A 13,117-nucleotide genomic window follows, 5' to 3' on the forward strand; every position below is an offset into this window, starting at 1 on the left:
CTGAACAACTCCCTCTCATTGTTGCAAATGGGCTCTATGTTTATGACTTTCACATTTCTTGTCAGTTGTCAAACATGAGGTATATTGAGCAACAGCTACAGACTGCCCTCAATTGTTTACTGAAGAGGACCACAGTAAACGACTTTAACTTCTTTCTCTCTAAAACCACTTTCATGCACTTTTTCTGCCAACAGGGTATTCATCCTGATTCTAAACTTTGTATCGGTGAAGTTTTGCTGCCTGTGGTCTGTGAGACCAAATTCTTGGGGCTCATCAGATCAAGCAACTATGGATCAAATGTACAAGAACACTGAATGTCCTCTGTGTCCTCTCTTCCACCACTTGAGGAGCAAATCAGTATTCTGTGCTACAAATATGTCATGCTCTTATTCGTTTGAAAATCGACTATGGATAACTGGTCTTTGGCCTTAAAGATGCTGGACCCCATTCATCATCAAGGACTTCAGCTCTATACTGGGGCTTTCTGCACTTCCCCAGTACAGAGCTTATATGTAGAGTCTTATGAACCTTCTTTGCACCTCCTCCATTTGCAACTGTTTTTACTATATGTTTCAAAACTTCGTTCCTTACCAAAGCATTCCACCTGGGATTGTGTTTTCCTTCCTTGGTAGGCCATAATTTTTCAGAATAGATGATCTGGCATTGCTCCTTTTGGCCTTCATATCTTTGCAGTTGGATGAATTGGATCTGTCTTTGGATAACAATGCTGTATCCACTTTTCAGCTCATCCAACCATAGCTGCTTACGGTCTCTCAATGTGACCTGTTTTTAAGTCATCTGAGAAAGGCGGACACTTCTGATTGGAAATACTGGCTGTTATTTTCTGAACATCTTTTGAACCATCCTTTTGAACTCCTATTTATACAGATGGTTCAAAATCAGGTGACTGTGTGGGTGCAGTCATGGTTTGTTGTGTTTCGGTGATTGCGTGCAGAATCTCCTCTGCAGCTTCTGTGTTCACTGCTGAACTGTATGCTATTTCTCTTGCCCTGGACCACATAGAAGCTAAGCTGTATTCAAACTGTACTATTTTTACTTAGTTGCTTAGTTATCTACTAGCCCTGGAATCGCTTTATGTTAGATCACACCCTTTTCTTACCAATATTCAAAACTGACTGGCCCATTTATCTTTAACATCTACTTCTATCCAGTTTTTCTGGATATCGGGCCATATTGGTATTAGTGGGAAGGGAATGAGCTTGCTTATGCTGCAGTAAAATATATCTGCTGTGGCACTATCACTGCTGTGCCTTTTTCATATGTGGACTTTGGTCCTGTATTCAAGGCTCGGCTCCATGCCAGTTAGCAGTGGATGTGGAATGAGCAACATGACAACAAGCTTTTTTAAATAAAACCCCATATTGGACTTTGGCCTTCATGCTTCTATAAGGATCGGAAAGAGGAAATTGTTCTAAGCAGATTACGCTTTGGTCACAGTTTTTTAACTCATCGTTTTGTTTTATCTGAAACTGATGTACCATTGTGTAATCTGTTTGATACTCAAGTCACAGTAAACCACATTTTACTTTCTTCCTGTCGTTATGACTCTCAACGATGGTGCCATTTTCACCATATTCTGTCTCAAGGTTTGTCCATAACGTTAGACAGTGTTATTGGTGATGGTGACACTCTGCACCTTGGAAATGTTTTTAGTTTTGTAAAAGCCATCAATCATTTTAATGCTATTTAAGTTTTTTAATTTATACATTAGACCTTTTTTTAATGAGATTCCTTTTAGTTCGATTTGAAATTAGGAAAAAGCTTCAGGTTACTAACGCTGCTGTTTAAACTACCTGTTAGTTATCCTGGCGAGTTATTATTAAAATTTTGCTTTAAGTCTTTTAAAATTTTTTAAATTTACTTTACTTTTTGGAAATGGCCATAACATCAGATAACTCGGAACCAGGACCGGAAAGGCCAACTTCAGGTGACTGACAGTGGTTTTTGTACTTACCTGTTAGTCTTCCTAGCAATTTATGATAATTACAGCTATGCTACAGAAAGTCCTCTACCATTTGTGTTACTGTAATTTTTCTCTTAATGCTGTAGACTAGATATAAACATAGGTTTTATGCTCTATTTTTGTTTTGTTTTACTTTAAATTCCCTTTTATGAATTTCCTAATTTTACTTTAATTTTAACTTTTTACTGGATGTTTGGCACAGATAGCCTAGGTTGTTTTGTGCCATAAAACAACAAATCAACCAACCAACCATTTTTATTTTGTAATGGTTACAAGGTTGTTAAAATGGACAGTTGCTATTTAGATATAAGGTGGATAAAATATGGTTTCACTAAAAAATTATGATCTTAATTTAATGTGTTTTAGAGGTTATACAAATGAACTTCGAAAATTATAAAATGAAATTGAATATTTTTAATCTTATCATGAAAATAACTTTGCATTCAGAGTAGCCAGAGTGTAAGTCAGCTTATGACCCCATAAGTTCAAGACAAATCTTTAATAAAAATATTTAAATGAATAGTGTGAGTTTTTTGTATGAAAAACGTATAATATTATTTTAATTGTTTTGCTTCAGGCTACATTTAATATACACATTTGCACATGTTAACTTTTTGCTCTATAACTTTTGGCACTGCATGTGTATCTTCACAAAGTTTGGTTGACTTTTATTGCAGACTTTTCTACAAGTATTTTGTATACAAAAATTAGAGTTTTTAATTAAATATTTTTGCTAAAGATGTGTTTGTGAAAATAGTTTTTTCCTTAGTAGTCTGAGTGCAAAGTGATTTCAACTTATTGTTAAAAAATCTTTTCTTCATCCCAAATATTTCAAATATTTGCAAAATCTCTAAAATTTTCTAAATACATTTCAAATGTTTGATTTCAGTAGGATTTTATATTTTATTTTCTGTACTCTTAACTGTGTGGGGTCTTTCACAAATTATAAGTAACTAAACTGATGCCATAGAATTCCACTCCAGTTTATTAAGCTAAGTAACTAAGATCTGTTTAAAGATTAAAAACATATGAAACTTCAAGCAGACCAAAGACACAACCCACCTCCATGGAAACTTGGATCGAAAGAATGTGATAGTATTTTCACAAATGTAAATGACTGAGAAAACCACTCTTGGGACATTCTAAGCTGTTGGTTGATTATTCACATGTCATATGGTGAAGTAAGTATATATATCAGACTGTTTTCAAAAACAGAAAGAAGTTGAATGGTACAACTGTGTTTGATTCAGTATGTGAGCCATATCTCAGCAAAATAAAAAGATATGAGGTTCTTATTTTATATTCTGGCTTCATAATATGAGTAATTTGAGTTCATAATTTGTACGAAACTATAGACTTAGTATTTTGATATTCCAAACATCTAATTTTATACAGTGCTGCATTCAACATACCACATGACTCACTAAAATCTATATTTAGATGCATTTTTAATATTTACTTTTAAGTTAAGAAATTAATTCATATATAATATTAAATTTGACATAATTTCATAAATAGTAGTTCAGTAAAATTTTAAATGCAAATCAGTGAACATGGTGACATGGCCTTCAACTTGTGGCCCGAAGCAAATGGGTTAAAAGTTTGCCAAAATTTATGAAATACGAGTGCTGTAATAAACGTTATAGCATATACAGTTTCGTAGCAACATGATGGTTAAAAAGCTACTGAGAACAACTGTGCCTGTACAAGAAGAGTTAAAAAAAACATACAAACTTGGTAATGAAGAATTAGAAAGAAAACGCAGCTTTGCAGAAGGAACAAGAAAGATGTACAAACAGAATATATACCCATACGAAGGAAGGAGAAAACATATTTTAAATTGAAAAACGAAAAAGTATTACCTCTCATATCAAATAAAACATCAAACTAAAATATAAAAAAGTGACAAAATACTTTTGCAGGTCAAGAAGAAAATATATATTTTCTAGAATCAAGAATAAAATCATCATATTCTTTATGAAAACATATGAAAGTTCCTAAATTATCAGAAAATATTACTTTAGTACTTCATTTGGTCAGATGTATGTTCAAAATATGTGCATTTTAGCAGTTTTTATTTTTCTACTAGAGAGTTGCATTATTTTATTGTTACAGGGTGGTTGAATTAACTGGAGATGTTATGCCTGATGCAAGAGCCATCACCACTTCTGACGTAATAGTTACCACTCCAGAAAAATGGGATGGAGTTAGTCGAAGCTGGCAAATAAGAAATTATGTACGGGAAGTGAACCTTATGATAATAGATGAAATTCACCTGTTAGGTAAGTTAATAGCTACATTATACTTTCTTTTCAGTGTGATGATGGGAGTACCTAGTTTGTGTGTTTTGTCAGTAAGGTAGCTGTAATTTTTTTTTATTTTGTGGGCAGATGCAGAATATTAGTTTCATTAATATTATTGGTTAACTGTTTAATATGAGCACATACTATTTTGCATTATCATGTTAGTATAGGAATTTAGGATGAAGATAAATTGCCTAAGCTGATCAATTCTTGTGATATTATAGATTTATAGCAAACTATATCATTAATAGTGAGGATACTCAAATTATGAATTTGTGCATTCATGAGATTTTGTTTAATTATATTAAGTACTCTTAGTTAAGCCACTATTTTAGATTTGCTGTATCAGTTACTGAGTTAATTTTTAGTTTGATCTTACTTTTATCAGTAATTTATGATGATCACTAAATGAAATAATGCTACACTGTGAATATTTCTTTTATAAAATAAAACTTTTTGACAAACTAACAATATTTTTTACTTTAGGTTAAATTAAATGTCAGAAATTCCACGATAATCAGTTTACTATGTAAAAACAGCAAAGAAGTACTGAAATAAAAACTGTGCTACAGCAATAGGAAATTACTATAATACTCCCTTATTAATTGAAGCATCTAATAAAATATTATGATTGTTAAACTATGTGAATTAATTATAAATGTAAAATCGGCTTGTATGGGTAGAGAAAGCACTATGTAAAGGAGCAAACAACGTTTCAACCTTCTTTGGTCATTGTCAGGTTCACAAGGAAAGAAAGGGTTACTGACTGATAGCTGACCACATGTTTGAAGGTACTTGGATGTTGGATATATTTATTAATATAGGTAGAAAGGTGTTCCTTTGATTTGGTTTATTTTGGGCTTGAGTTGTTCTATAAGTAAGGCTTCTTTAATTTTGCATTTGTTAATGTTTGCTTCTTTATTTAGTATTTGGCTGTGTTCTATGGTTATGTTGTGTTTATTTGATTTGCAGTGTTTGAAAACGTGTGAAGGTGACTGTGTGTTCTTTGAATCTGGTTTCCATTTTTCTACTTCTTTCTCCAATATAGAAGTCGTGGGAGTTATCACATTGTATTTTATAAATAATGTTGGTGTTGTATTTTTCAGTGTAATTTTTAAACAGTACAAACCTTAGTTTTGTGCCTGGTTTTTGAATAAATTTGGTATTAACTGAAATGCCATATTTTGTTACTAGTTTTTGCCAAATGTTGGTTATTTTTCTGCTGATGTTGAGAATATATGGTTTCATGATTTTTTAAATCGTGGGGTGTATTTACTTTTGTTAGATGATTTTGCTTTTGTCTAGTGTATGCGTATAATGTTTTTTACAGTTTGTGGAGGGAAATTGTTGATGTTGATGAAGTATTGTTTTATTTTGTCTGATTCTTTGTTAATTTTATCTGGTGAGCATAATTTTATGGCTGTGTTTATTTGATTTCTTAGTATGTTGAGTTTTTGTTTTGTTTCTTGCGCTGAGTCCCAATGAATGTATAATCCAGTATGAGTGATTTTTTGGTGGATTCCTGTTTTAAATTGTGTATCGGTTCTTGCAATTTGAGGTTAAGAAATGATATTTGATTTCTTTCTTCCTGTTCACATGTGAAGTTAATGTTGGGATGTATAGAGTTAATGTGATTGAAACAATTAATTGTGTGTTTAAAATGCAAATGTTAAAAAATGTCTTCCAGTTGAAATGATAATTACTTAAACATGAAGTTATATCATAAGCATATATATATCATATATCCTTTAAGTAGGTAGAGATTCATAGCACATGCCAGAGGCAGCTTTTAAACTGAGTATTTAGATGAAGCTGTTTGATAAGATGGTGTAGCTGTCAAAAAAGCAATTTGAAGTCAGTGTATTCTGAGAAAATATCTATTTGAGTGTTTTTTCAAATTTCATTTCACCAAATAGAATAAATTTTCAAAGGTGAGATTTACATAGGTAAATCTAGAAAAAGTAAATAAATTTTGTTGTTCAATTGCATTTCTGTAATAGACTTTGTGCCAAAGAAGACTTGAGCATGTCTCTTGCTCTCATTTTTTCATATTTACTGTTTTTTAAGATTATATATAAATATTTAAAATATACTCATCAGAAAGGTTGGACTATTATGTGTGAATCTCTATTTAGTATTAATATTGTATATGAATATTTTTTATAAAGGAAGTTTTATCAAACTGTAAATGCTTCTTAACCATATCTGAGCCAATGAGCATTTTTTAAGTGTTGTGTGCACATCTGCATATCAATTTGTAAAATTGGTGTAAAGTTTATAGCCCAAACTTAAATAAAGTTCTAACTCCAAATATTTCAGAATTTATATGTTGTCATTATGGAATACATATTTAGCATATTTTGCACAAAAACATTTCTACTTTTCATTTCTTGACTGCAGCTCAAGAAATTTGTGTACTTCCAAAAAAATATAGATATTTCCTAACAAAAAAAAAAGTATTTTCCTGTGAAAATACAATGATCCATGTCATGTTTTTCATATGATTATGCTGTTAGTGGTTGATTTAAGTAAAGCACTTTGTTGCCACACTTTAATGATATTACTGCATGTGATCTGAATGGTAACTAAAGAAATTAAGCTTTGAAAATAGATAGAGCTATTGCTAACAGCAATTTCATAGAATAAATTATAATCTATTTACATCAATATAGAATAAAGTGGTTTGAACAGCTTTTGTAGGTTTAATCAAGGAATTGCAGTGGAAAGTTTATAACACCTAGAGACATGTCACATCTGTAAATTTCTTTGAAGTTCCTGTGACCATAAGTGACATGAGCTTAGTTAGGTTTAGTGAGTATAGAAGTGGGATACTTTATTTGTGTAACACTTAACATTTCAGTGTAATGCTTTTTAAAAAGCCTTTTATTTTCATGATTCAAATACATTTCTGTAATGGACTTTGTGCCAAAGAAGTGTTGAGCATGTCTTTTGCTCTCATTTTTTCATATTTACTGTTTTCTAAGAACATACTTAACTATTTAAAATATACTTATCAGAAAGGTTGGACTATTATGTGTGGATCTCTATTTAGTATTAATACTTTATATGAATATTTTTTATAAAGGAAGTTTTATCAAACTGTAAATGCTTCTTAGCCATATCTGTAACAATAAGCACTTTTTAAGTGTTCAGTGCACATGTGCATATCAGTTTGTAAAATTTGTAAAAATCAAAATAATTACCTTAAATGGCAACCAGTGTCAGTGGTTCAGTTTATATTTGTCCATATAAACCTGTGGTGCATCCCTTCAACACCTGTACCTCATTTTCAGACACATCTTTAGGACAAATATCTCCCTTTTTTATTCAGAAGGGGCTAAATAGGCTTGCTGGCTGTCCTAAGTCAGTCAGAAATCTATGTTCTGAAAACATCTCGGTGGAAACATACACTCCAAAACACACTGAACTTCTTTTGTATTCAAAGGCCATTGGGGATATACCCATTTAGGTTACTCCCCATGCTACTTTGAATTTATCACGAGGAGTAATTGTTGAGAGAGATTTGAAGAAAATTCCCCAGTTAGAGAGATTCTCTCTGGTTTCTCCACCTAAGGAGTTTCTGCAGTGACACATATCTCCACTCACAAAGATGGAATTATGATGCTGACCAATGTCCTAATTTTGATGTTTCCAGTGTCAGTGGTTTGGTCACTGAAAAAAACATCATGTAGTGGTTCCTTGACATGTGTTCGTTGCAGTGGCAAGGACTGTGATGCCTGTGAGTGCAAAATGGACCCTCATTGTGTTAATTGAAGTGGCTTTCATCCATCTTACTTTTATTTATGCCCTAGGTGGGTGGAAAAGAGGTATTGCATTGGAAAAAGGTTTAAAACATTTACCCCGAGGCTCAAATTATAATCCACCTTGGATGTATGCTGCTGCACTCTCTTCCACAGTTTTCTTGGGTCGTACCATCACTGTCTATCTTTCTCCTGGAAAGACCTATGATCAGTTTGGCCTTGATGCTCTTATTGAACAGTTGCTGTCTTTATTTTTAATCATGGGGGACTTTAATAAACATAATCCTCTCTGGAAAGATGCTGATTTTGATGGGAAGGATTGCTATGTAGAGCATATGTCCTCAGATTGCAAACTTTCTCTCTTCAATACTGGTGTTTATACTTATTTTATGCATCTAGTCAATCTTTTACTGCTATTAATCTCTCTCTCTGCTCCCCTTCACTTTTCCTCACTTTTTGTGGAAGGTTGACAGTGACTCATGGGGCAGTGGTCATTTTCCTATCATTTAGAAAGAGACTGGTCATGGTCAGTACCATTCAACCTGCTTCCCTAGATGGAACCTGGACCAAGCCAACCAGTCTTCTTTCACTGCTCTCTCAGAACTTGATTCTGCCACTGCCTGTAAGCCATCAATAGACGATTGTGTGGCCGCACTAACTGACTGTATAATCCAGCCAGCTGCTCAATCTGTTTCTAAAATCTAGGCTCATTTTTCATGATATTCTCGTTCATGGTGACCATGGTGAAATCCTGCCTGCCACATGACACAGAAGGCTCAAAAACGTGCTTGGGATACCTTTCATGGGTATCCCACACTTTCAAAACTTTTCACATTCCAGTGTGCCTGTGCACATGCTCAGCAGGTAAGACGTTAGAGCCAGAAGGAATCTTGGATTAAGTTCTCAACTAGCATCTCTTCTACCATCAGTTCTAAAGTCATATGGGACAAGATTCTGAAGGTCAGTGGGCAGTATACTTCAATGGCCAGGAAGTTGCTGTTGTCCATAACACCACCGATACTCTAGGTGAAATCTTTTCTTGTACATCTATCACTTTTGCTTTATCCCTCACCTTCTTAGCCATCAAGACTCAGGCAGAGTTATTGCCTCTTTCCTTTCAGGCAGATTGTCTCTATTAGTATATTTGTACCTTTATTCTGGTGGAACTTAAGCTTGCTCTTCATTGGTCTGGTAGTACTCCAGTTGGACCTTATGATATTCACTATGAGATGTTGTGCCATCTCTCTCCTGCCTCTCTTGCTATTCCTCTGGCTGTATTTAACTGGATCTGGCAGGAGAATGTTTTACCTGATGGTTGAATCATGCTCTAGTCTTCCCTTTCTCTGAGTCTGGGAAGTATCCCAAAATTCCTACAAACTATCATCCAGTTGCTTTGACAAGGTGTCTCTGTTAGATCTGAGAAAGGATGGTTAATGCTCATCTTGTTTAGTTTTTCAAATCATACAGCCTCCTTTCACCCACATAGTGTGGGTTCCAAAGACAGTGCTCCATCATGGACCACCTGATTCGACTGGAAACATCAATCAGGGAAGCCTTTCTCAAACAACAATATCTTGTTTCTGTATTTTGTGGCCATTTGCCCATTTTTATTAAATATTGTTTAATGGACAGGCGGTTCCAGGTTCATGTGGTTTTGACAGGTTCCCGTTCCTTCACACAGGAACTTGGAGTCCCTCAGAGTTGTGTTTTGAGTGTCACACTTTTCATCATAAAAATTAATACCATCAATGGACAACTCCCCTTACAGTTGCAAATGATCTCTATGTTGACGACTTCCATGTCTCATGTCAGTTATTGAGCTACAGACTGTCCTCAGTCCTTTACTGAAGTGTACAACAGCAAACAGTTTTACCATTTCTCACTCTAAAACCATTTGCATGCACTTCTGCCAACAACGAGGTATTCACCCCAATCCCGAGCTCCATCTCAAAGAAGTTGTGCTTCCTGTGATCCCTGAGGCAAAGTTCTTGAAGCTAATATTTGACTGTAACCTGATTTTCATCCACACATCAAGTGTACAAGAGCATAGAACACCCTTCGTGTCCTCTCTTCCACCTTTTAAGGAGCAGATTGATTTTCAGTGCTAAAGATGTATCATGCCCTTATTCAATTGAAACTGAACTATGGGTCTCTGGTTTATGGCTCTGCCAGGACCTTGGTCTTGAAGATGTTGGACCCTGTTCACCATCAGGGGCTTTGGCTCTGCACAGGAACTTTCCACACTTCTCCAGTCCAGGTTTTTTACACTGAGTTTCATGAACTTCCTCCAAACCTCTTCCCATTTGCAACTGTCTTTATAAACTGTCTTCAAAACTCTGATCATTAACACAGCATCCTACCTGAGGTTGTGTTTTCCTTTCTCATTGTGCCATGCTTTTTCAGAATAGGAAGTCTGCCATTATTTCTTTAAATCTTTGTATCTATGCGCAGTTGGATGAATTGGTGCTGACCTTGAATGAAATTGCTGTATCCACTGGTCAGCCAATCTGACCATGGCTTATTACCATCCCTGAACATGACCTCTCTCTGAGTCATAAGAAGAAGGCAGGTACTCCCTATTGGAAGTACCATTTTCTATTTGCCAAACATTTTTCAAATCATCTTTCCATTCCCATTTATACAGATGATTCAAAATCAGGTGATTGGCTCTGCCATGGATTTTTGTGGTTTGATTGTTACGTACAGAAATTTTGTATTCACTGTCGAATTGTACTCCATTTTTTGCCCTGGATAACATAGAAACTATGCAGTACACAAACTGTACTATTTATATCCACTTGCTTAGCTCTCTTTTGGCCCTGGAATCACTTCAGATTAGTTCTTACCCTGTTCTCATTCATATTTAAAAACAGTTGGCCAATTTCTCTTTACCATCTAATTTTATTCAGCTTTAGTGGATACCAGGCTGTGTTGGTATTCACAGGAATGAGCTTACTGACACCACAGCTAAGTCCATCTGCTCTGGTTCTGTCACTGCTGTACCTGTTCCATACATGGACTATGTTCCTGTGTTCAAGGTTTGGCTCGGCCCCAGTTGGCAGTTGACTTGGAGTGAGTAAAGCAAAAACAACCTTTTCCATATAAAACCCTATATTAGACTTTGGCCATCTTGCTTCCATAAGGATCTGAAAGAGGAAGCTGATCTAACTAGACTACACATTGGTCACAGTATTTTAACTAATTGTTTTCTTTTATCTGGAACGGATGCACCATTGTGTAGTTTGTGTAACACTCAGATCACAATAAGCCACATTTTACTTTCTTCTCATCATGATGATTCACAACAACAGCACCATTTTCAGCATGTTCTGTTCCAAGGTTTGTCCATAACATTAGACAGTGTTATTGGTGATGGTGACACTGTCCAATTTATTAAAGTTTTTAAATTTTTAAAGACCATTGGCCTTTTTAACTCCAGTTTTTACCAGCTGTTTAAACTTTATTTAGTTTTATGTTGATTCATTTTTACATTTTATAAGGTATTTTTTTATTTTATTTTTTGCTGGGTGTTTGGATCAAACAGCCTACTAGCTTTGCACCAATAAATGCCAACCAACCAAACAACCATTTATCTTTAATAGTTATAAATTGATGTTTACCTATAGTGTTGTTAGCAGATATTAAAATACCTCGTTGAACTAAGATTACAGTGACATCATTTTGAAAGGTGAGGTCACATATAATTAATAGGTTTTGCTGTTTTTAATTGCTTATTATTACTTCAGTTGGAAAATAAAGTATCATATGAATGTTGGTCAAGTTTAAACCTGCTGGATATTTCATATGGAATGTTCCTATGAACAGTAAAAACTAAATTCTAAAGTGATAAGAAGTATTTGTATTGTTTTGTATTCAAATGGCATTATCTCACATTAAAACTGTGAAAACTGTACAACCTAAAACAATGATACAACTAATGAGTCAAATTACGTATGTAATTTAGTAAATTTGTAACAAGTTTTTTACAGTTTTTGTTAATGATTATTGCAGTGAGAGGAAAAGAAATCCTTGAATATCTGATAAAAGTTGCAGGGAGGATTGCATATTCCAGTATGAATAGTGTTTTCAGGAGAAATTGTATATTACATTATGAATACAGTTTTAAGGGAAAGCTGTTCTTATAGTTACAGCAGTTTTTAAAATACTGTTTAATTGAAGAGTTCTTCACATTACTATGAATATTATTTCCATTGTGGCTTTGTTAAACAATGTAAGTAATTATTACAGGAGAAGATCGAGGACCTGTGTTAGAGGTAATAGTTTCCCGAACCAATTTTATATGTGTGCATATGGACAAAGTATTGCGAATCATTGGCCTTTCCACTGCACTTGCCAATGCCAGAGATTTAGCTGATTGGCTCAGGATAGACCAGGTATACATAATTCTTCATATTTTCTTGTATGTTTTACAAATATAAAGATCATTAGGAATTGGTTCATTGTAGACCAGGTTAAGTTTTTCTAAAATACTTTGTAATCTGAAAGACGTAGCTGATTAATACAGAATAGAACATTGTTGGTTCTTTATTTTCTATACAGTAGTTTTTAATAATTTCAAGAATTTTAATAAAATGCTTTGTATTAAGAATGTAATTTTCAATTTTTTTTTTTTTAATAATTTCTTGATGTAGTTAATAGGTTAGCTTTTTTGGTCCAACATTAACATGGGCCAAGATTGGTTCATCCCTCTTGCTCTTTTACGTTTCTGTGATAATATTTTAATTTTGCTTTCTAGCACTGAACCTATTATTAATTTTTTTGTTCAAGGCTTTTTACTGAATTTCATGATATCAAGAATCTGTAAAGTAGTCTTGGTTTCCTGAGTTTTTGTACACCACTGAATTTATTGACATATCAAGGCAAAGAAATTTTTAAAATTAAAATAAATTTTAGTGTAAGAAATTAATGTTTGGGTACTAAAAATGAAAGACATCTAAAAAACAGAAATTATTAAAAGTGACTTAATGCATCTGGGATATAGTGTAAGTGATCAACTAACTATAAAAGTAGATGATTTTGTTAATATGAATTTGATTATAATTTAATCC

The 13,117-nt window shown here is 33.8% G+C and overlaps 1 protein-coding gene across 7 annotated transcripts in view; it reads left to right on the forward strand.

Moving 5' to 3' along the window:
• Window positions 1–13,117, forward strand: part of obe (activating signal cointegrator 1 complex subunit obelus) — a 241,105-nt gene that overhangs the window by 160,774 nt on the left and 67,214 nt on the right. For all 7 annotated transcript variants that reach the window (XR_013032327.1, XR_013032326.1, XM_076517566.1 and 4 more), the window contains exons 24-25: window positions 4,100–4,266; window positions 12,297–12,442. Coding sequence is in view for 5 of the 7 variants with exons in the window: in XM_076517566.1 (XP_076373681.1) it covers window positions 4,100–4,266; window positions 12,297–12,442 (313 nt within the window). In the remaining 2 variants the exon portion in view is untranslated. The remainder of the gene's footprint in view (window positions 1–4,099; window positions 4,267–12,296; window positions 12,443–13,117) is intronic.

Source organism: Tachypleus tridentatus, chromosome 8 (assembly GCF_004210375.1).
Source record: "Tachypleus tridentatus isolate NWPU-2018 chromosome 8, ASM421037v1, whole genome shotgun sequence".
Taxonomy (NCBI): Eukaryota; Metazoa; Arthropoda; class Merostomata; order Xiphosura; family Limulidae; genus Tachypleus; species Tachypleus tridentatus.